General features: G+C 38.5%; 1 protein-coding gene and 1 long non-coding RNA gene across 7 annotated transcripts in view; one reads left to right on the top strand and one right to left on the bottom strand.

Moving 5' to 3' along the window:
• Positions 1-25,537, top strand: part of ARL15 (ARF like GTPase 15) — a 357,433-nt gene that overhangs the window by 309,010 nt on the left and 22,886 nt on the right. For 5 of the 6 annotated variants that reach the window (XM_075066944.1, XM_075066943.1, XM_075066946.1 and 2 more), the window contains one exon: positions 7,264-7,391. The exons of the other annotated variant lie outside the window; for it this stretch is intronic. In XM_075066944.1, coding sequence (XP_074923045.1) covers positions 7,264-7,391 — 128 coding nt within the window. The remainder of the gene's footprint in view (positions 1-7,263; positions 7,392-25,537) is intronic. 6 annotated transcript variants of the gene reach the window in all.
• Positions 9,548-25,537, bottom strand: part of LOC142046971 (uncharacterized) — a 67,408-nt gene continuing 51,418 nt past the window's right edge. Inside the window, exons 2-3 of the long non-coding RNA XR_012656082.1 lie at positions 23,701-23,820; positions 9,548-13,272 (exon numbers count right to left, since the gene is read on the bottom strand). This is a non-coding gene — a long non-coding RNA (uncharacterized LOC142046971). The remainder of the gene's footprint in view (positions 13,273-23,700; positions 23,821-25,537) is intronic.

Here is a 25,537-nt window from a genome sequence, read left to right as displayed (position 1 = left end):
GTGTGAGTGGGAGGATGGAAAATAGCTCATTTCTTCAGGATGTGGAGAAAGGAATCCAAAAGAGATTTAAAGCTCTAGTGTATGCCAACAACAATTTTATTATTGTTCTTCAACAGTGAGGTTAGTTAGAAAATCAAGAATGTTTTACTGAAATAATTGTGGATGAAACATGTCTCAGAGCATGAGAGGAGTGTGTTAATTTTGAGTAGCATCTCCCCAACTCTTCAGACCCACCTTAGGAAAAAACAGGTTAAGACTCGCTTAGGAGACCAGAAATGATTAGTGCCATTCCTAGCTCAGCCAAAGAAAGTGTTACCGGAAAGTGCTCTGTCTCCAGGGCTGAATGCCTTTGTAATGTTTTCTGTCTCCACCTCCAAGAGAACTGGGCCTAAGGATTGAATTTGGGTCTCTTGTGCAGCAATGAAATATTAACCAGAGGGCCAGTTTTTTTAGAGGTGTGGATTAGAGTAGCTAATTAACCTCAACGTTCCTGCTCTGGAAAGCTTTAAGAAGCTCAGTCTATTAACTTGTCAAAGAGAATGTGAAGAGATGACTCAATCGCAGTCTATAAGTAACTACGCAGAGAGAGAATTTATAATAGAAGAGAGATCTTCAACCTGGCAGGCAAATGTATAATAAGATCCAAGGACTGGAAGTTGGAGCTATCTATGTAAATTCAAACTGGAAATAAGGAGCAAATTTTTAATGAGGGTAACTAAAATAGCCATTTAACTTATTTACTTTGGGAAATGGTGGATTCTCCATCACTTGAGGTCTTTAAATCAAGTTTGAATGTCTTTCTAAAAGATATGTTCTAGATCAGCCAGAAGATACTGATACCAGAATGCTGAGTGAAATTCCATGGCCTGTGTTGCACAGCATGTCAGATGATTATAATTGTCCCTTCTAGCCTTAAAACCTTTTTTTCTGAGAACAGATTTTGAGGCCAAGTCTAGTTAACAATGTTGTAAATGAACAATCGGCTATAACCTGGTTGTACTGTAGAATACACAGGATTTATGTAACTTTATGTATTTACGTGGTAAAAGCCTGTTTCTCTGTATTACTCATTATATTTAAGAAGGGCAATTTTTAAAGCTTTGTATGGGAAAAGATAACTGATTCATATGCGAGAAATTCATTTTTGCATAATTGTGTCCCAGTGTTTCTAGCCCTGAAGCATTACAAATTTTTAAATTGAAATTGAGGCGGTAAATCTTTCTATAGAAAATGCACACTGTACTGTGTGCATTGTTACTGAAACAGTTTTACTTTGAAGCGCAGAAAGAACACTTAATTTTTATTTACTATTATAAAAGAAACCCTTTGATTACAGGAAAAAGCTGACAAATATGAAAATATGACTGTGATTTGGGCAGAATTCCAGAGACTTTAGAGAGAATGATGCTTTTATCTTCAGATGGTCTTTGACTGCTGCATTTATTCCATTAATAGATTCAGTATGGGTAATGTCATACTTTATGCATTTGCCTCTGTATCTGGCCTTTGTATAAACTGGAAGGGGAAGGTATATTGATATGTGACTCTGCTGGGAACTATGATGGAATAATATTCTGTTTCTTATTTCCCTTGAGTGCCCAGAACACTGTAGAAAAGTTTAGTTCCTGACAAATGTACATGCTCAGGCTTTTATTCTCCCTAATTACAATTTTAAATACACCAAAATAAGAATAAAATTGATCAAAAGTCATTGCGAATTATATAAAAATGTATTCTTTCAGCTTCTCATGAAGAGATGGTAAGTAAAGTATTTGTAATTTAATCATAACTCGCAATGTTGGCTAGTCTGGATTAAAGGACATTCTGCACGCATTTATACAGTAGAAACAAAGGTGTTCAAGCAGATAGATATGAAGTTTCATAGATACTGATTTTCATAAGACTCTGCTTCTTAATCAAAACTACCCTTCCCTATCTCTGCGAATGTTTAGTTTTGGCTATGAAGCACTTAGGCTTATGAAGCTAGCTCACTATAGTTGATATTCACGTGCTTGCACATCTTAGTTTCTACTGTGGAGAGTGTCCATATGTATTAAAATGAGCTCTGGGTAAAAGCAACATGACTTGCATTGTTTAGTTAACTTACAGGTGAGAGAGAAAGGACCTGTTTCTGAGGAATAAAATATATATATTTATATTAGAGGCTTCAGTTAAAGAACTCCTCCATCTACACACCCTAACTTATACATATTGAAGGAGGATAAAGAATTAGATCTGGAATTTAGGTGTTCCTGTTTATGCCAGGATTTTGGAATGCCCTGCAGATGTTAATATGAAAATTTAGACTACCCAACCCTGTATTCCCAAAACAAAGTTAAATAAGGTCATTTGTAACTCCGTTTTCATGGAACCTCACACTAATCTCATTGCAGAGATTCTTAGTCACATGTTTTATGATGATTCAAAGGCTTTAGAAAGTGTGGGGTTGAAACATGCCCCCATCTCTTTCCAATACATGAAAGCCTGTATTATTAGTTAGGCATTTCAGAATGGTCTGTCTTTATCAATGTACACCACTTTCACCATATGTCAAAAAGTTTTTCTCCACAAGTTCTAATGATGATGAATATTTCTATAGGACATAATGTATTTTTAAATCATTTTATGAACAGTTATCCATCCTCAGCATACACACACATCCTGGGCCTGGTGAGTAAAAGTGAGTGTTATCCCTGTTTTACAGATAAGAGAAGCTGAAACTCCTATTGGCTTCATTGGAGCTAGGGTTTCACCCAGGGAGATGAAGACGCACTCAAGTCCACACGCAGTCAGCTGGATAGCCAGAATTAGATCTCTGCAGCAGTAGGCTAATTTATAAAGTGCTGAGTAGCACATCACCTGAATGGAGCTGTGAAAAATCAGGGTATTTTCCTAGGGAGCCATGCTGATCTTTGAACATTATGTTTACAGTCTTACAAGCAAGTAGTTACTATATTTCCCCACGGTGTGAGTAGGAAAAGCAGTCTTGGAAAGACAATCATTCAGAAGCTGTAGTATATGCCACCTTGGTTTAAAAAAAAAAAAATTAAAAAATCCCAGACACATTATGGTGAAAAGTCCAAAAGACATGGGAAAATGTGAAGAAATCATAATACTGTTTTGGACTCGAAAGTAAACTTTGTGTTTCCCATTTTTAATCTGTATAATAGTAGCATTTGTGTGTGCTGTGTGAAAAGTGAATATTTGTATTCACGGGAGTTGTTACACTAAAGGTGATATTTCCTTTAATTTATTCATTTATTTTGAGGCTTATCATCCTCTAAGTGAGGATATTCCTGTATAGTAGGAGTCAGGAGACTTCAGCCTCCCCTCATTTGGTTTCTTGAAGTCTTCTGTCATGTTAATGAAGCTTGCATCATCTCCCCCTAGATAAAACAGGAAAACAAGACAGCCCACAAAATTAACAGGTCTCCAATATTAGAGAATGCAAGGGCCATCTATACTAAATCCTCACTGCAACTTTGATGTGGGTATCCTTACCAACTGTGGGCTTTAGCCTGCACCTGTTTCCCCTTCCCACCCACCCAAAAAAAGGAAGCTAATGTGACAAAGTTATGGTTTTGGTGAGGAGATGATGCCATATACACATCAGTCCATCCAGCCCTCTCCTTATTCAGGATCTGTGCTTGAAGTAGATCACACTGCCCTTACACCTCCAGAGTCAAGATGCGTTTGATTCCCATACCCCCACGAGTGAAACCAAAACATATGGTGTGGTCCTACATTTTTGTTTTACGTAAATTCTATTGACTTCTGTCATGTGGAAACCTCCTTCCCATAATTGACCCAGAGCTGACCCACCAAACTCTCTTTAGAAGCCCACCAAACTCTCTAAATGTAAAATACATTTGGAAGTAAGAGAAAACACAAAACTTGTTGGGAGAATTAAAACGCTCACTGACTCTCCACTTGTCGAATCTGTTGTATTTTTGAGCTCCCCTGCTGTCTATGGCTTCCCCTTCAGCCCAGGATTTCTTTTTGTACCTCTGAATGAAGTTAGCTGAGCTTTTTACCATAACAACATAATATATAAATATGTCATTCACACTGTGACAAAACACTGTGGAATGCCAGGCCAATAACCTTCAGCCAGAAAACAAAAATAAACTATTAAAACACTGTATTATAAAGCAATTCAGAACACTCCTTTATACTGTCAGAAACATAGGACTTTCCATACTTTAGTGTTTGTTCCAATGGCTGTCATATAATTGAGAAAAGTGTAAAACAGCCATAATGCACCTGCTTATATTGTATTATATAATGGTATAATTCTTTCTAGTCCAACCTTGTGGTTGTTTCCTGAAGCAGAGGAACCTCTTGTTGTGTTAGTCCAGAAGTGTAATTACAGATGCTATTCTTACTCACGTACAATCCCTTTTGTTTGCAGTATTGTAGATGTGTTAGTCCTAGAAAATAAGAGGGACAAGGTGAGTGAAGGAATATATTTTATTAGACCAGCTTCTTCTGTTGGTGAAAGACAAGCTTTTGAGCTACCTAGAGATCCTCGGATGGAGTGACGCAGCTAAATACAAGGTGGAACAGATTGTTTAGCCTACGTAGTTAACACACGTTGTAAGAGACTATTCAAAGTGAAGTTGCCTGTTAATGCTTTTGCAGATACAGGACAAAAAGTAGAGGTTATAGGGTTGCAGATTATTGTAATAAGACTGTGACTTTTAGTGTCTAGCAAAATTGTCAATTTAAGCACTCAGATTAATCTTTTGAAGGTGTTGTGCAGGTTTTCTTTGAGGACAAGGATGCAGAGGTCAGATATGCAGTGATCATTTTGTGAAAAGTGTTTGCCCATGGGTGATACAGTGTTTTTGTCTGTTATCATTTGTCTCTGAGTTCATTCAACAGCATAGTGATGGTCTGTCTTCACCCACGTAGTTGTTAGGGCTTTTGGTACACTGGATGAGGTATACCACATGTTGTGATAGGCAGGAGTGACAGAAGCTCCCTAAAAGTGGCGAAGCCACTGTGCCTGAACCGTGGCCCCACCTCCCATGCCTCTCCTTCCACCCATCCTCTGCCCTCGTTCTGCCTGTTCCCTCAAGGGCCCCGCTCCCCCACCACCTCTTCCCCACAAGAGCTGGCCTCTGCTTGCTCCTCTTCACCCCTTCTCCCCCATTGCTCGCCCTTACACCAGTAAAAAGTGTGTAAGCTATGCCCTCCCACCAGGGCCGGCTCCAGGGTTTTTGCTGCCCCAAGCAGAAGGGGGAAAAAAAAATGCAATCACAATCTGCGGGAGCTGTATCGCCACTGCTTCAGTCTTCAGTGGCAATTCAGCAGCTGGTCCTTCCCTCCGAGAGGGACCGAGGGACCCGCCTCCAAAGAGCCGGACATGCTGCCCCTTCCCCTTGGCCCCCCCAAGCACCTCCTTGCTGGGCTGGTGCCTGGAGCCGGCTCTGCCTCCCACTTTTAAAAATGATGGACCATGGTCCCCTGGTTCCCTCCTGTTCCAGCACCTGTGTGTGTAGGACCGATGGATCTTGAAAGTGGTGTTGTGTGTTGTTTCCATAATATATTTGCTTCACTAGCATCCTGCACTTGAGTTCCATGGTCTAATTAATATATTTAACAATGTTAAATGTGTTAACTTTTAATTTAATGAAATTGTCTTGCTTCTGCAAAAAAAAAAAATAAAAAAGCTTTCCTTACACCTTCTGTTATTTCACGCTTCAGTAGTATATACCTTTTCTTTCCTTAAACTTTCAAAACCAGAGTTGTATGGTCTGATTTGTAATTCTGTTGATTTCAATGCATTTGATTTACACCAGTGTGTGAGGAGAATGAAGCCCCTTAGGCAGCCGTTTAATTTTTAGAGTGTTTTGGTTCTTAACTTGACTCCTAATATTTACTTTGTTTGGTATTTATGGTTAGATTATATTTGTGTCTCTTTAAGGGTTTAGGTTTAATGTTCAAATAAAATAGTGCTTAGCTTTTACCATATCAGTGTACTGTTGTTGTTAGGAAATCTCATTTGGTTTTCCATATGGTTTCCCAAGGGTCACTTGTAATTGATATGTTCCAGGAAACTATGGAAGAAAAGATAGCTTGTGTTTTCTCATTTATAAGAATGTGTGTCGAGTAATTGGTGGCTGAATGCAGTTAAACGAGGATATTCTCCTTAAAGTGTCGGTTAAGCAATTCAGTTCATACTCTTTTCTGACTAAGTATTTTCAAATGTTCCTGATTTCAGAAAGCTGTACTTTTCTGTGACTCTTGCAGCTAAAATGCATCTCCTACATTCAACAAGAATTTTGTATTGGTTCCAGAGCACTGTGAAATGCCTGATTTGGGGCTTGTACTGTTTTAAAGATGCCTCATCGATGGCAGCCCACGCGACTGTTGAGTGGCTTGAAAAGATCACTCAAAATAATAGTAGTAATGAGCACATTATCCTATCTTGTTTCAGTGGTGTCGACATTGAAATTTTAGTCTGCAAGACTGTTTGTGTGCTTCCTTTATACTCTGTTTAAATTAAGCGTTTCCTGATCAGAGTATAGTATCAGTGCAATGTTTTAATAAGAGTTCGTCAGTAAACCTTTAGAACAGTTCTTTATGAAATTTTCCAACCCTGCTGCAGTACATTCTTTAACTTTAGCTCAGATTTTGTGTTTCTAATATGTATACTGTAGATTATAGATAAGAAAGCATAAGCAGAAAAGGATGCTACTAGTTTTCATGCTATCACCTGTATAGCTCCATGTTTCACTTACATATACGTGGTACTTTATTTAAAAAAAAAAAAAAAAGGAGCAGGAGGAATGGGAAGTATTGAATTAGGCCACATTTCAGACTCAAGCTTTGATTCTGGGAAGTACATAACTAGTGTGGACACTTATTTACAGGTCTTACATACACAAATAGCTCACATAACTTTGCAAAGAGAGAAATGTACCATAGACATTGAGAATAACTCATACTAATGAAAAACAATATTTATAAAACACCAATCTGGTTTAACTAGATAAATCTGATCAAGGTTATATTTGCTTTGAAACTCTTGTTCATTTTCCTCCATCCAGTTATATCCTTGGATGATAAGTTGCGTAATGCATGTCTAAGGAGAAACAGATGTTCTGAAGAAGACATGGAACTAAATGAATTTTCTGCATAGAAAGTCATTTTAAAAAAGAGTATCGTGTCCTAATTGAGTGCTTAGTAATTCCAGTTATGCACAAGGAACAAGAAATGATGCTAGGCACTAAATTCCAGTTTTACATTTTTTGGCAGATGAAAATGAAGCAAATGTTCAAGTACATGGGCTTTCCTAGAACTGGCGAATTCATTAGCAATATTACAAACGTTCAGAGTCTCTCAGTACAACTGCTATATGAAATCATTCATCCCTCCGTGGATATGTGAGTGAGGATTGTGTGTAATAAGGCTTTTTTCTCCTAACTCTGCATTAAGAGTGATTTTACTTCTTAAAAAAGATTTAATCCATCCTAGAGGTAGCCCAATAAATAATAATTTATCAGTAACTTGTTAAAGTGCCATGTAATGAATGTGTATTGTTTGACACTGGGGAGGATTTTTAAATTAATATTTTTCATACTAATAGCTCTCTGTTCTTCTGGTCATATTAATGCTTTATTTTAAGAAATCAGCTTACTTGTTAGAACTTCTACTTAGATTCTGCCACTGTGCTTTGATTCCAGGAGTGTGGTAGATAGCATCTTGGTGGTATGTAGGCAAATTCCTAGCTATGGAGTTGTATTTTCTTTACTAATCTTTGGTATCAACAGCAAATGACAGTGGTCAGTTATCCTAAATTCTTGTGTGGATCTGTGTTTGAGGGGATTTTGTAGAGTCCTGTTTAAGGGTAATTGTTGGCCCTGCTGTTATCAGTTAGTAGGATGTAGGATGATGCTGTCTTCCTCTGAGGCATGCAATACTTTGTGTTCACTGCAAGCTACATTCTTTTTGCCCTTTGTAATAGATAACACATTAGTTGACTTCATAATTCCTGTTTTATTTTTAGTTTGTGTGGTTGCAAAGTCAGCTATGGGGGAGAGTTCTGGCTATCTTTGGGAGGAGGAAATTCTTTAATTGAATGGTTTTATTGAAGGTTTTTTGGATAAAGTGGTAAGAAGAAGGAACTCAGAAAGAAGGAATATCTGTATTTTGCTCCACGTAAGTTCATATTGCAAGTTAGTTGTACTCAGGGTTAAGGAAACACTTTTTTCTAGGTATATCCCCATTTATATCAAAACTCAGCTTAACCAAGACATCATGTTGGCACTGTGTGCTGCTGTATAATGAAGGTGGACAACACTGTTTTGAAAACCTCCATTTTATTTGATTGAAAGAAAATTCTAGTGAAGGATTTATTTTTCTTTTGCTGTGATGAAAAATCTAAGGTGAGACATTTCCAATCTGGGAGCCTGAAGTTAAACTGCTAAAGAAGTGCCTAAATATAGATAATTTAAGTGGTCTGAGGTTCTGTGATGCTGGGCTCCTGAAGTGCTCAGCACCTCTAAAAATCAGGCTACATTTAATTAAGCATCTGAATGTGGCTTTAGAAATCTAACGTTAGGCATCCAATTTGAAAACTTTGGCCTAAATAACAAACATTTCTGTCATTCCTTACATTATATAAGAAATTTAGTCTTAGTCTGAGAATGGGTAAAAGGCATTTTCAAAAATCATCCGGGAAGTGTGAGGGAATTAATGAAAGTTTCAGTGCTGCCCATCTTAGTGGATGTTACCATGGAGAAGGAAGATGTCTTACGGTTTCTCTCTTTGAAGGGAGCTGTTCAGGGAACTTACTATGTGGAGAAAGAAAAGAGGGGAAAAAAAAAAAGGCAGAGTTTACTGACAAGCTGAAGTGTAGCAAGTTCCTCCACTTTGAGTTAAGGGAGAAAGAGATTGCAATGAAGCTCCTTTTGCAAGCAGCAGCACTTGATAGTACTTAGCTCCTAAGCCTTGATTCAGTAAAACGCTTAAGCACATGCTTAACGTTAGGCACAGTTGTAATCCTAGCTCTATTCAGAAAAGCACTTGTGTGTGCTTAAATACCTTTATCTTCAATGGAACTGCTCCCCTACTTAGTTAAGGGTGCACTTAAGTGCTTTGCTGAGCAGAGATAGGATTGCTGGATCGTTGCCTCTCCTCTCCCTTCTCAAAGCCACGGGGGACAGAGGAACTCTACAAACAAGAATAGGAACATTGGAGGGGATGAGCAGGAACTCCAGGGAAAAGAGAAGTGCTAGAGTAGGAGGCGGGGCAGGCGATAGGTGCTTGGAAAGGGCAGGGGACTGGGATAAGGACGCAACTGGAGCACACTCTTCTCCAGAGCTAGGAATTGAAACCAGGAGTCCTGAGTCTCAGCATTACTTTGTTGTCCTGCAGATAGCTGTGAGCCACTGGCAAGATGTGTGCCTCATCCCCTATAGTAGCTAGTCTATTTAAGGGATAACAATAACAGCCTTCTGCTGCTGCCAGGACTCCAATCAGCTCAAGTGACAGAAGTCCGTGATGTGGACCTAAAGGTCCCAATTCTGCCGATGACCCATGTGGAGGTCAGTATGATTTCATGCGATGAAATTTCAGTTTTTACACTTAATTTTTTAAAAAAAAAAAAGCTACATACAAAATAACATAAACCTAAGAAAAGCCTACAGAGGAACAAAACAGTTAAAAGCATGTTAAGGTTGCAAAGTGAAACACTCACAAGTTCGGAAGTGCTGGAGAGGAGGCGGGAGTGGCAAGAAGAGACAGACAGAGTCTCATGGTTAAAGAAGCTGAGTGCTGAAGAAGCTGAAGTGTTATAAAAATGCTAAGTAGTCAGAAAAATCAGATGGGAGTCTCAAGTTGGGCATCCAAAATAAGTGGACAATTTTGGCCTTTATTTCTCAGTACCTGAGTTCTTCATCTGTAAAATTGGAAGGATAATACCTCACAGGTGTTGAGAAGATAAATTCATGAATGTTTGTGAAGCACTTAGTACTTATCCTAACTTTTGACTATTCGATTTTATTACTTTAATGTTCTTTTAACATAGTTTTGTATATGTAATTATATATACAATTTCTTCCCTCTCCCACATAATATAAAAATAATATGAACCAAACTAGTTTTTACCATAAGGAACAGGTCTGATATAAAGTACCAACATGAAATGAAGAGTTCCTTCCCTAATAGAATTAACAGAAAACTATAATAGGATGTAAAACTTGGGGCAGGCGGGGGGAGGCAGGGAGGGCAGGGATTAAGTGCCTCATTTAATATAAATTCTACAAGAGCTGGGAAAGTTTCCATGGGAATAACTCTCTCAGGAAGTCCAAATATATTTAAATTGCTGTTCTTTGATGAATTCTCAAGCACTTCTAGCTTCCTATGCAAGAGGTCATTGTCCTTAATTGACAGCTGTATTAAAGGTCTCTGTGTTCTCTGATTCACTCTGAATCTCTTGAATTGTGTCAGGCTGTTGACTAATGGTGTCATGTGTTTTTTCCATACTGCCCTCTAGTAGGTTCCTTGTGAGTCTATTTTTGATCCAATTTTTAAATAGTGTCTGAGTTTGTATTTGCATTTGGCCCAAAAGCTGTTGTCTTTTCAACGTTCATGTGCACAGTTATAGTTAAGGTATCCTTCACAGTAAGGAGGGAGGGAAAGATACTAAGTCTCTCTGAACAATTCTCCCTTCATAGGCACCGCAATTAGGAAACTTTTCACACTGAGCAGTCTATTTTGGCCTGTGCTTGGGAGCCATCAGAACCTTCAAAAACAGAAATAAGCTCCTTAGATTCTTAAAACAGCCACTTATAGCTCGACTTTCAGCCTGACTCCCTTGATTCAAAAAGCCATTACCTGGAAAAGAATCACTTTGGTAGTATAGTAGCTGTCTGGATACAATCTGCTGCCTATGTTGCACTTTCACTTTCCACAATCCTCAGTATTCACCACTGGGCAAGGTCTCAGCTTCCAATACTCCCAAAGAGGAAATAGTAATAGCCACTAGCTGAAAGCAAACAGGTTACCATCACTTTCTCCTTGCTTACTGTACACTGACTCTGAAAGATCTTCACATGGTGGCTCATTATATTTAACTGAAATAGTAGGTGGAGTTGCTGGACTTCTGTCATCCGTAATTCTAGGAGATCATTTTTACTCTTAATTTCAGCACTCTCCCTCTTTAAATCAGCCAGATACTCAGCAATTTTAAAGGCTACAATGGCGCTTCAAAGCAGACCATTGGGCTTGCACAAGAACAACAGGGTTTGCATTGTACTGATTTCTCTCCCATTACCTACCAGAAAGTGAGAGTATCCACCTCTACAGTGGTTCCAGCTTCACTAGTCCAAAAAACAAGCATTCCAGTGTCATTTCTATGTTTTCTTACACGTACATAACAAAATATTTATTGAGCAATTATTCATCTTTTTGGTCTACTAAGCAGCCTCTGTATTTTGTTTGTAGCTGTTAAGGAAACACCTGTTGACACCTAAAGTTCTGACTAGCAGCCAGCAAAATTGTGAATGTGTTTCATAAATATGTTTGTGGTTGGATCTGCAGGAACTCCCATTGGCGTAAAAGGAGCTGCTGGAAGAGTGCTTTCTAAAGGAGGAGTTAAGGGCATGCAACTTTACAAATTCCCATTGTCTGCTACACCCAGATGCTACCTTTCAAATTACTTGTAACCTTTAATGGGTCTGTCACAAGGTCAGACAAATACAATTTCCCCGTTACTTTCCTTGTCTTCTTTTTCAGTGTCTCGAGTTAACATCAGGGAGAAGTTGAATCGCAGTCAATGACCTCATGTATTTAGTTACACTGCTCGCTCTGTTTCGAAATTTCAGTTACACTTTGGAGTTTAAAACACAAAAGTAAAATGACATGAACAGCAAAATGTTTTATGTTCATCAGTTTATGTATCTTTGTTTGCTTGTACATCTGAGCTTTAATACTAAAGCTGTGCTGGAAACTATTTGTTGTGTTTGTATAGTTTCCTAAAGACACATTTGTAATTCCAGCCATTGCCTGATGGCATGTTTTTATATTTGATATTCTAGATGCATGTTTGATATTAATAGAAGTGTAGTGAAGTCAGGAAAAAAAGAAAATGTGCCTAGAGAACATGTAATGTACTGATTAAAACAGAGTATTGTTTCACTTATTAATTACAGCTATCTGTTAGTACAGTAAGAGGCTGTAGTATAAAACCCTATCTGAATGCCTTCCATGTAAAATCAATATCACCAATGAAGTCCTTTGTGAACTTCATAGAGTGTTTGGCCCTTGTTAAAGTTAAAACTCTGATTGGGAAATGTTGCTTTGTTGTTGTGTTTCATTTACTACTTTGTTTTATTTTTGGGGGGGGGGAGAGGTATCACCCTGAGTCTTTCTTGATATGTGGTAATGACATGAAAAACGTCCAGTCTATAACAGTATCGGATGTACAAACATAAAAGGAAATGTACATTAATTTCCTTATTTAGTTCATTAGTTATTGTTTATCTCATCCGAGTTCAACTGCTCTGGAACTTTATTTGTTCGCTGGAGAGCTATCCTTTAAACAGTAATCACTTAAAATGTCATGGACTTGGGGAACAATCTGGCTGGCTGCCTGATGAAGACTGAGTTATGTAATTGAGAGCATATTCTCCTGACCTACCACTTATTAGTAAAAACACTACAGTAACCATTTTATAAGCACAGTAAGAGCTAACACACTCTAGGGTATGGTTATATATGCTCATTTCAGAGAGGCCTCAGAAAAACACAGCCAGAGTGTATGTGTGATGCCATAACTTTGTTTTATTTCTTCAGTGTGGTTTGATTAACTGTAAATTCATCTCAAATATTGTCACTTTTAATATGGTTTTACTTTCCTCTGGGGTTGTAAATTGGTTTCTCTGCTGTTCCTTTGCCTCCACCCACTTCCAAAACTTAAACTTTTTATTTCAAACTGCTGCTGAGAGGCAGTCCTCTGTTGTGGGTTTTTTAGAGCAGATTTAAATAAGAATCTGGAGATAGGATACCCAGAATGGACGTGAGACAGGATAATTGGTTCTGTGTATTAAATGGACAACAGTGGCTGACTTTTCTTGACCCAGAAAGATCCTGAGTCATTGCAATCTGTTCTGTGGGAGATCCTAGGCAATATGACCTGGCTCTTGGACACGTTTTCAGTAGTCGTGAGAGAACAGCTGTGGGCTAAGCCATGGTTCTCCAAGCTATTCCTGTCCTGGTGGGCTGTGATGCTGCAGCAGATGGTTCGTGTCCAGTTGGTTGGATCTGAAAGACAAGAAGAAAGTAAGCAAGGGACAGACACTACTTTTTAAATAAGGCAGAATTTGGTTTTCATTATTCTGCAATCCTTCTCTTTTCCATCTTTAAATGTTGTATAAATATGCCTGGGCCTTTAAGAATGAACAGCAAAACATTGTTTTTTAAAGAAGGTTCCCTTTTTCTTCCTTATATGAGGCCCTATCTGGCATCCTCATGTGTATGTATTTATAGGGTTTCCTCAGGTGCTCGTCACCTTATTATCCAAGTATCTCACCAATGTTGTATTAGCTAACTGAAATGTTAGCTTGACAGCATGCCTTTATGATAGGGTAATATTATTAACTCAATTTTACAGATCAGGAACTGAGACAGAGAAGATTAAGTGACTTGCCAAAGTGACTTTCCCACACTTTAGTGAGAGAATTGGGGAAAAAAAAAAACCAAAAAAAAAAACCCGAGGAGTTTGTACTTAGCAATCATTAGTTCTCAACATTATATAATCATCCCCTTTGTTAAATTAAAATATTTTCTACATGTATAAAACTTGATTCTGCAAAGTTTAACTTTGTCTCTTTGTAAAGGCAAAACCCAAAATACTTCAAACTTTACATTACTACTGCTATTAATAATCCTGGTAGTTTCAGGTTGCTGTAATGTTCTTGATTCCTTTCCTTGAAATTCCCTGAATTTTCATGTGGTTGCTAGAGTTCGTAAGAAATGTTTCTTTCAATAGCTGCTAGTAGAGGCAGATAGTCCTTGATTATGCCATTCATCTTTCAGACAGTGCAAGTTGTCTTGCAGAGATATAGCTATTTTTAACATGTGTAGGTAGTCTTATACTTCTTTTTTAGATCCTTTTGTGACTGTTTAAAGGATTCTTTAAACCACTTCCTGTAACTAAGAGTAGTGTACTATTTTCAAGATTTTCCTAATGTCATGTAATTCTTTGAAGGATCATAAGCAGTTTACTATGTAGTACTGTACCCTAGGATAAGTGCATCTTTTATCTCGTACTGTGGACTCAATCTTTCCCTCATATGAACATTATCATTCATCATTTGAAGTTATCTGCCTTGTTGATAGGCGCTGATGTTCACATGCATATTTGAGGGCAAGACTGAAATGCATCAATTCCAGATATCCTATGCAATCTATTACTTGTATTTCCGTTTATAATATCATTCAATTGATCTTAAAATATGTGCATTGTGTACCTTTTGGAAAACTCATTATGCCCCTGAATTGAGAAAGCACTTAAGCACATGCTTGTAGGCCCACTGAAATCCTTGATAGCTAATAAAACCATAATACCTTAACCAGTTGCTGAGAGCAGTCTAACCCTTCAGTGGCTGGATTACCATGTTATACTACTGATTTGAAGTCCCAAAAGAATTAACTTTGACTTAACCAGAAATATCACCGTTGCCTCTTTAGTCACACTGATAAAGTCTAGTTAGAAGATCAGAAACTTAATTCCAGACAAAATATCTGTCACCAATACCTAATGGAATCATTGTTTCTTGATCTGCATGAGATTGGTCTGATTGACTTGTATCTCTCTTGAAAGTGACTTGTAGTCAGCAGAAAGTGTAGAGACTCTTTGGTGTCTCCCTTATAAGCACTTGTTTGAACATTATCCTTTGTCAATATACTTTTTAAATTTTTTAAACGTTACCACTTTTTCTGGTAGTTCTGGCAGACCCGGTGCTTCCATTAGGCGACCCTAGGCAGTCGCCTAGGGTGCCAGGATTCGGGGGGCGCATGGGGGCTTTCGATTCCGCTCCTGTCGCGCCGCGGAAGAAGGACCTTCTGCCGACGTGCCGCGGAAAACAGCGGCAGGCAATTGAGCAGCTCAATGACTGCCGCTATCGCCTGCGGCATTTCGGCAGAGGGTCCTTCTTCAGCGCTGGCGCTGCTCCTGAGTTTTGGTAGGTTTCTTATAGGTTCAGGAACCACTATAAATGTGTAATCTTTGTTACAGTGGAGCTTCTTGCTCCCCAAACATCTCTAATTGTTTGGTGTTTGTCACTGGCAAAGTGAAGGTGTTTCATTATTTGGATTCTTCACAGAATCTCCATGTTCAGGTGAATGTCAGTATGAGACACAAAGATCTCTATGCCAAATCAAGTCAGGTTCATTTTTGCTTTTGCTATAAATATTGGACTGTCTGCAGTCTTCTTCCCTACTATGTATCTGACACAAGTCCATTATATTGCTGTACACATTTAAATTGTTTTACTATTCTGCAGCCAGATATTAATAAAAATATATTAAATTTATAATCACATTTTATTATTTTTCTTGTTTTCTTTCTAGACATCATATGATTCTTTACACAGTCAGGATACACTGTTAATAGGTTTTAGTAGCTTGTCATCTTGGCTCCATACCAAACAGAAGCCTCAGCTATCTCTTGAACATCTGTTATTGCTCGAATATGCATCACTGTGATTTCTAATATTGCTGTACATGAGGGGTAATGGAACAAAATTTGCCTACCACGTTGCAGCTCTGTATATAAAGCACAAGCACCAGAAGAATAATACCTCTCTCATCAAATAGCATTCATATACATTTTTTGGAGAAGGGGGCTGAACTATTTTACATAAATGCATATATATAATTGAGTTTGTATTTTGAACCATGTCTTGAAGAGTAAGGAAAGGTACTTACTCATTGCCATGTTGTCTGTGGTAAGGAACCTGCATAAGAAAGGGGCACTGTATTCATAACTGGTATATAAGAAATGTATAAAAGATTATATACCAGATTATATACTAGAGATTGTAGCACACATACATTGACAGGGAGATAGAATAAATTAGTCTAAATGCCAAAGTAATGCAGTGTTTTCCTGGGCAGAAGATCACCTAGCCTCCATCAGGTTGATCCATATAAAAGGGGCATAACTATCAGCAGATAGATAACAGATCTCCTACCCTGTGGGTCCATTCCTGTATCCTATACAGACTACCTGCACCTAATACTTTGAAAAGAAAACTCAGTGAGATAGAGTACACTTCCAAAATAGTGTAGAGTTTGTATCCAGGCCCCTCCAATTCTCTAAGCCTATTCAAGAGCATGGACAACATTTTCCTATTGGTATCAAGATAGTAAGATTAATCCCAGAAAACTAGGTTTTCAAATTCTTACATTTCTTACAGGATGACATAGACTTGAGGCTATCATCACCATATCTCATGCTAACTTCAAATGATATCATAAATGCAGAATCATCTAGGTCTCTAGCCACAGTGCTGCAAAATATCACAATCCATCCTTTAACAGATAGCAACCAATTCCCTGTGTTCCTTTTCCATAAAGATGTGCTTCCTGGTTGCAATCTTAGCTGCCAAAGAGTCTCCGATCATTGCTCTTGGACATGGGCCTTACTACATCTTCCATAAGGACAAGGTTATCCTTTGTGCTGCAGAGTTATTCATTACCACAATTAATTCTTCGTTTTGTACTGCGCAAAAAGTTATTCTCCCTCCTTGTTTTGTCCAAAGCTCCCAAACTCAAAAGAGAGCATGACAACTGCTAGATGTGGGGAGAGTGGTGAATTACATAACTTAGAATAGTGTTTCTTAACAAAGGGGTAAGTGTACCCCTGGGGATATCTATATGTCTTCCAGGGGTTAACTCAGATCGTCTAGTTATTTGCCTAGATTTACAGCAGGCTACGTAAAAAGCACTAACGAAGTCAATACAAACTAAAATTACAGACATTCCTTGTTTTATACTGCTTTATATACTATATGCAGAAATGTAAGAACAGTATTTATATTCCAATTGTTTTATTTTATAATTATGGTAAAAATAAGAAAGTCAGCAATTTTTCAGTAATAGTGTACTGAGACACTTTCATCATTTTGTGCACAAAACAAACAGCTTCTGAAAGGAGTGCAGTTGTCTGGAAAGATTGAGAAACACTGCCTTAGAAGAACTGATTAGATCAGGAAAAGAGAATCTTTATTCTTTTCCTTTCACCCTAAATGATTCTGTTTGAAAACATCCAAAACTTCCCTACTTAGGTTTATCAAGTGCTGGATCTTATTCAGATATAACCAGTTCCTGAAGGGTCCCAGAATGTATTAATACAATTAATTTTATGGAAAGGGAATGTTTTGCATCATTTTGTTTTTTCCCTAACAATTTCCCCTTACTTCTTTCCAATGTCTCAGATTCAGGACAAGGTCAGGATCCAGAATTGAAATTTTATCTGATTTTTCTCTTATGTAAGGTTCTTAGAAGGCCACCAACATCACAGTGTTTGAGCACCTCACGATCTTGAATGTATTTATCCTCCGGACACCCCTATGATGAAATACAGTGCTGTTGTCAACATTGTACAGATGGGGCATTTTCTGTTAGAATTTTTAAGAACATAAGAACAGCCATACTGGGTCAGCCCAAAGGTCCATCTAGCCCATTATCCTGTATTCCAACAGTGGCCCATGCCAGGTGCCCAACAGGGAATGAACAGAACAGGTAACCATCAAGTGATCCATCCCTTGTTGCCCATTCCAAGGTTCTGGCAAACAGAGGTTAGGGACACCATCCCTGCCCATCCTGGCTAATAGTCATTGATGGACCTATCCTCCATGAACTTATCTATTTCTTTTTTGAACCCTGTTATAATCTTGGCCTTCACAACATCCTCTGGCAAGGAATTCCACAGGTTTGACTGTGCATTGTATGAAAAAATACTTCCTTTTGTTTGTTTTAAACCTGGTGCCTATTAATTTCATTTGGTGACCCCTAGTTCTTGTGTTATGAGGAGGAGTAAATAACACTTCCTTATTTACTTTCTCCACACCAGTCATGACTTTATAGCCCTCTATCGCATCCCCTACTTAGTCATCTCTTTTCCAAGCAGAAAAATTCTAATCTTATTAATCACTCCTCATATGGAAGCCGTTCCATACCCTAATCATTTTTATTGCCCTTTTGCGAACCTTTTCCAATTCCAATAGGTCTTTTTTGAGATGGGCAACCACACTTGCATGCAGTATTCAAGATGTGGGCGTACCATGGATTTATATAGAGGCAATATGATATTTTCTGTCTTATTTTCTATCCCTTTCTTAATGATTCCCAACATTTTGTTCACTTTTTTAACTACTGCTGCACATTAAGTGGATGTTTTCAGAGAACTATCCACAGTGACTCCAAGATCTTTCTTGAGTGGTAACAGCTAATTTAGACACCATCATTTTATATGTATAGTTGGAATTATGTTTTCCAATGTGCATTACTTTCCATTTATCAGCACTGAATTTCATCTGCCATTTTGTTGCCCAGTCACCCAATTTTGAGAGGTCCTTTTGTAGCTTTTTGCAGTCTGCTTAGGACTTAACTAACTTAAGTAGTTTTGTATCATCTGCAAATTTTGCCACCACACTGTTTACCCCTTTTTCCAGATCATTTATGAATATGTTGAATAGGACTGGTCCCAATACAGACCCCTGGAGGACGTCACTATTTACCTCTCTCCATTCTGAAGACTGACCATTTATTCCTACCCTGAGTTTCCTATCTTTTAACCAGTTACCAATTCATGAGAGGTCCTTCCCTCTTATTCCATGACAGCTTACTTTGAGGGACCTTGTTGAAGACTTTCTGAAAATCTAAGTACACTATATCCACTGGATCTCCTTTGTCCACATGCCTGTTGACCCCCTCAAAGAATTCTGGTAGATTGGTCAGGCATGATTTCCCTTTACAAAAACCAAGTTGACTCTTCCCCAACAAATTATGTTCATCTATGTGTCCGACAATTTTGATCTTTACTATAGTTTCAGCCAGTTTTCCTGGTACTGAAGTCTGGCTTACTTGCCTGTAATTACCGGGATCACCACTGGAGCCCTTTTTTAAAACTTAATGTCACATTTGCTATCTTCCAGTCATTTGGTACAAAGCTGATTTAAATGATAGGTTGCAAACTACAGTTAGTAGTTTGGCAATTTCACATTTGAGTTCCTTCAAAACTCAGGTGAATACCGTCTAGTCCTGGTAACTTATTGCTGTTTAGTTTATCAGTTTTTTCCAAAACCACCTACAGCGACACCTCAGTCTGCGACAATTCCTCAGATTTGTCACCTAAGAAGAATGGCTCAGGTTTGGGAATTTTTCTCACATTCTCAGTCCTGAACACTGATACAAAGAATTCATTTAGTTTCTCTGCAATGGCCTTATTGTAGTTGAGTGCTCCTTTAGCATCTTGAACGTCCAGTGGCCTCCACTGGTTGTTTAGCAGGCCTTTTGCGTCTGATGTATTTAAAAACAATAGCAATTTTTTTATCTTTTAATGCAATGCCAGTTCCAAGATCCTTAGAAACGCACTGTTTCAATACCTTGAAGTCAGCTAAACCCATTTCCTTGTTGATCTCTTTACAATATTTTTTATTAGTTACCGTTGAACAAAAATCAAATTGCTAATCAAATTTGCTAATGATACAAAGTTGGAAGGCATCATCAATATGGAGGAGGATCAGAATATTATACAGTAAGATGACCTTGAAGATTAGAATGACAGAAATGGGCTGAAATTCAATAGTACAAAATGCAAGATCCTGCACTTGGGGTCTAATAAGAGAAATTCTGCTGCAAGCTGGGGATTCATCAGTTGGAAGCAACAAAGGAGAGGCACTTGGATGTGTGGGTTGATCACAGAGTCTCCAATGTGTTGTAGTGTGAAAAAGGCAAATGCAATCATAGAATGTACTAGACAAGGCACTTCCAGTAGAGATAGAGAATTATTAATGCCACCGAACAAGGCACTGGTAGGACTGCATCTAGAATAATGGAGTCAGGAAGGATTTTCACACACACACACTGTATTCTGGAAGGCTTTCTTTAATCTCCTTTCTCGGAAGCATCAGGGATGGTCATGGCTTGAGATAAGGCATTGGGCACAGAGGGCCAGTGTTCTGACGTGGTATTGAACGTTCTTTTTCTCTCAGGTGCTTGGGCTGGTTTTTGCACTCATGCCCAGGGTCTAACTGATGGCAATATGTGACATTGGGAAGGAATTTTCCTCCAAGACAAATTGGCAGTGACCATGGAGTTTTTTGTCTTTCTCTGCAGCATGTGGGTCACTTGCTCTTGCAGGGGCCTTGAACGCTGGTGCACCTGGGGCCCTACTGTTCTTTGTTGGTGGCACATAATAGTCTCGTCTGCTGTGGGCTGTAATATTTTGGTCTCCTTTTGATGGTTGGGTTTAGTATGCAGATGTTACTGAGTGGTGTTGGCCTGTGAGATGCAGGAGGTCAGACTGGATGATCTAGTGGTTCCTTCTGGCCTTAATCTTTATCACTCTCACTTCCTCTTTCAGATTCCTTCCACTGTGGCACATTGCCTGTAGGCTGAAGGACAAGATGATGTCACTGTAATTTCTGACTCTGTCTACATCTGGTCTTATAAAAACAATGTGGCTGATACTCTTGGATGGGTACTGAGCATCCTGTTCACAACATACAAATTCTTCTTCAGTTTGGAACCTGAGAATTTGAATCTGCTCTCAAATCAGAATTTTACAGTTGATAGCACAATATGCTGTTCCAGTGCCTCTGGGCCAATGTATAAACCACATTTGTTTTATTCATTTATTATTTTGTCAAATTATTACCCCTGCTTTATCGATCCTCTAAACTAAGTAGTTTCCTTTTTTTAATAGACAATCAGAAATGTTTCCTTAGAACATTTCCAAAGAACAAGTAAATTTAAAATGATGAATTAAACTAATACAAAGTTAATTATTTTAGCTTAAGGAGTTCCAGTAGTTCAGGCAATGCATCGGTGAATTAATAGCAATATGGAGATAGTATTTAAACACATTGTAAATTGTGTTGTTTTTCAGTAGCCAGCACATTTAATTTAACATACAAAATTAATCTGCAAATGTTAGTTTATTTAGTGATCATAGGTCAATAGATCTGAATGCATATATGGTACCCTGTCCAATTTACTAATTTGTAATTTAAGTTAAATTTTAGAACGTGAATAAAAGATCATTTCAGTTATTAAAAAAGCTTTAAATGCTAATCTTATTCAGAGAGTCAGGCACAATATCACTGATACGATGCTACTTCACTAGCTGTAGTAAAATAAGACCTCTAAGGTTTATTTTGATCTTTCTCTCTTAGCTGAAAGATGTTTAATCCAGTAGTTTACCTCCTTTGTGCTATTTTATTTTATTTATTCCACAGGCTCTGGTGGAATAGTACTGGATCTTATACCATACATCTTGGCATAGAAATGGTAGAATAGTCTAATTGTATTAAACCTTTTCAGTTATTGTCCTAGACATGACTGTCTGTACTTGATGAGTTTCTCATTCAAGTAACCCTCGACCTCATAAAAAACTGAACTCATACCTGAAACCTACACTTTATAATGCCAGATTTTTTTCCCATTTTCAGTTGATGCAGTTAACTTGTATCAAGTTCAAAAAATAATGCTTTAAAGGAATCAATTTCATGGTGAATGCGTCTAGTCAACTAGGCCATTTAAACAACATCTTACTCATGTGTAGCAGACCATTTTACAAGTAACTGATAGTTTTACAAGCCTGTGTTTCAGACACGATAATTGGTTGTCTCTGATATGTGAGTTTGGGACTTACTCATTAACTTCCTTTGGTGTACAGAACATTTCTTAACTAACTCTGTTCTGTACCAAAGTAAGATCTTTTTAGCTAGTCATATTTCAAAGTACATTACCAGAAAGTACTAGAAGCAGGGGAGGGGTGCTATCTTTTTAGTATATTCTCAATGATGCTAATTACGTACTGTAACCATTTTGACTTTTATCATTTATAAGCTCTAGTCAGCTATCCAATTACAGGGTAAATTCTATTTTAAGCAAAAATTCAAGTAATGCATCTTAATTTGTAAGTGTTTGGATTTATAGGGTTTGGATTTATATTGTGTGCAAAAAAAGAAAAGTAATGTGGAAGAGACATTATAGCTTCATTGTGCTATTAGTTGCCACTAGCACGGATATTTGTTGGATGAGTGGAGAGGAAGGGAGTTTCTAGGAAAAGAAATGTGGGCCGAGGAAAATTCTTTGTCCATTGGAGTTCATCCTGACTCATTATCTTCAGATGTTGGTGTCAGGGCCGGTTCCAGGCCCCAGCACGCCAAGTGTGTGCTTGGGACAGCATGCCGTGGGGGGCGCTCTGCCGGTTGCCAGGAGGGCGACAGGCGGCTCCGGTGGACCTCCCACAGGCGTTCCTGTAGAGGGTCCGCTGGTCCCACGGCTCTGGTGGAGCATCCGCAGGCACGCCTGCGGGAGGTCCACGGGACCGGCGAGCGGCAGAGTGCCCCCCGCGGCGTGCCACCGTGCTTGGGTCAGTGAAATGGCTAGAGCCGGCCCTGGTTGGTGTCTGCAGTACCTGTAATTAATTTCTTTTTGAGCAGAGATATTCTCTTATAGATGCTATGACAGAGAGAAAAACACTGACAAAATTGTGTTTCGAATGAAGAAAAAGGAGGCTGCTCTCTATCAGCCTATGAGACCGTGATGCTGTGGGCGGGGTTTGCCACTAATTTCCCATCTTTCTGAAATCAAACTATTTGAGGAATGCCTATTTTCTTTTTCTGTTTTTTGGAAAATTAGTAATTTTTTTCTTTGTAACACATTCTCCTTTGTTAGTTTGTTGACAGCAAGGATCAAAGATATGAACCTCTCCTGTCTGAACTAAAACACCCAGCTTTATTACCACAAAGGCTGTAGCAAACTCAACATTTTTCAGGGCCAGGCACTTGAGGGGGACAGAGAGTAATACTGAGTGAGCATTGGTTACTGTTGCAATAATGCACAAAATTGTTAACTTCAATAACTACACAAATAATGCACAAAATCTAAGGTTATCTTGACACTTTTTTATGATGCGTATATAATTCAAATAGGTGATGAATAAAATGTTACCTTGTACATGTATTAAGTCATTGCTTAGATCAGTTTATGTATTATAAAAATGGGAACCCACAGGACTTTTAGGAACTCTATTCTTAGGTCAGATACAAGTTCATAAAGTGTTTTGGGGCTTTTGAACATGAGCACTCTAAATAGGTACACATGTATAGACAAATGCAGTAATTCGTCTGCATCTACAGGTATTTAGAAATCACAACTATACACCATTTAACTACAGTCGGAACTGAAAGCTTTGTTTTGGACATGTCATTGGACTTTGCTGCACCCAACCAAAAAGTAAGAACTAAGTTTTTCTCCGACAACCTCATAGTAGGGATTGTGAGATATACCAGGGTACAATCCAGACTAATAAGTAGCTGAGTCACCCCTGCCTACAATGCCTTGCTGCTGTAGCCTCCACTCTGGACTGCTCACAGCCTTCCGCATGTTAGTCACTTCCAGCTATGTCTGTGTGTGTGTGCTGCAGCCAGCCACACCTTGGCTCTTACCAACCTTGGTTATGCTGCACGGTGACCCCAATCCATCCGCAGTCCTGGATCTTCCTCCAGAAATGTCTGTCCTGTACTTCCCAGCCCTCTCCTGGATAGCACAAACACATTATGTCCATCAGTCCTTTAAGGGAATAATATGCACACAACTTGTTACCCCAAATGAAGATATCCAGACACTTCAACTTGAACACACTGGATTAAATAAAACAATAATACAAGTTTATTGTGAGTACAAGAAATGAGGCACAAAAGTCAGAAATGGTTACAAGAAACATAAAGATCAAACTTTTACTGGTGCCTAAATTAACAAACTATGTTAGATTCAAAGCAAAGTTTTCTCACATGCTTTCAGCAGTCTTACTGACCAGACTGTTTAGGTCAGGACTGCTTCCCCAGAATCCAATGACTGCTGCTTTTGTCTCTTCAGATGAGGTGGAGGCAATGGGCAGGGGGAGAGAGAGGTGCATTGGGGAGTTTCTCTCTCCTTTTATCGTTTCAATCCCCAGCTGAGACCCAGGAGACAGTCTATATGGAAGGATGTTCCCTGCTGATTTTTTTCACCTGTTTGAACTTCCTTTGTTTTCCCTCCATGATTGATGACTCTGTTTCCTGCTTAAATGCAAATTAAGGCAAGCACACATTCTTTCCTTTGTTTAGGGCAGACCTAACTTCTATCTGGGCAGGACTGTGGGGTTTGGAACATGGGTTAATAACATCCAGGGGAGTCTTATAATTTCACATACAGTGTTTCCACACACATTTTACCAGGACAATACTGACCAGCAAACCGAGTTTTCAAATGATAACTTACAAGGCATGCACAAAGATTATTCTGGCAGTGTGTAGTGTGCAAATATAGCAGTGTATTCTATTGCAGATTGATCTCTGGACTTCTGGATAATTAAAGCTTATTTTAACTTGGCATTCTACACAACAGGTGTATTTACTAGGTAAATATTTGTATAAGTAGTATTACTGAGGTTAGGTTTTTATTAATAGCTAAAGCCAAAGTTGAAACTAGAATTATTTTCCTGCCAAAGTGAACATTCTACTTTGTATTTAACTTTCACATTGTAATAAAACAAGCCATGAAACACCAACAATCTGCATAAAAAAACAGAGTCAAATATAACCCAATTTGGGCATCTTGAGCAAGAGAGAGTTGATTTTTAAAAAGCCAGTGTTAGTTTCTTGTGTTGTGTCAAACCTGATAGTAATCAAGCCAAATAAATCAAATAGTGAAATTAGTAAAAGGTTGTATGTTTTTAGTATCTTTCTTGTACAATTATTTTTGCAGACACTGAAGTATTTTTTCTTAAAGGGATATATGCAATAAGATACCAATTTTAAAACATATATTTGTACTTATAAAATAAATAAACTATCTTAGGACATACGTTAAGTAGTATGCATCTGAGTACATTAATAGTGTCCCTCAGGCATGTGCTATTGCTTAGCTGTTTCATAGGTATTATGTGGGTATTCCATATAGAGGGGGGAAAGTAGGATTTCACATGTTCTGAATGTCTTTGGCTTTAGTCACTGCTAATAATCAGCTTTACAATGTTTAGGTCTTTTACCATCTAATACTTGATACTATACATCTAATACATTTCTAAGGATGTGTTATCTCTATGGGCACTACAATAACTAGAATTCTTCTTCGAGTGCTTGCTCATATCCATTCCAGTTAGGTGTGTGCGCGCCGCGTGCACGTTCGTCGGAGAAACTTTTACCCTAGCAACACTCGGTGGGCCAGCAGGTCGCCCCCTGGAGTGGCACCACTATGGTGCCTGATATATACCCCTGCCGACCCAACCGCTCCTCAGTTCCTTCTT

Source organism: Chelonoidis abingdonii, chromosome 6, assembly GCF_003597395.2.
Source record: "Chelonoidis abingdonii isolate Lonesome George chromosome 6, CheloAbing_2.0, whole genome shotgun sequence".
NCBI lineage: Eukaryota > Metazoa > Chordata > Testudines > Testudinidae > Chelonoidis > Chelonoidis abingdonii.
The sequence above is the reverse complement of the archived record's forward strand: the minus strand, read 5'-3'. Positions and strand labels throughout refer to the sequence as shown.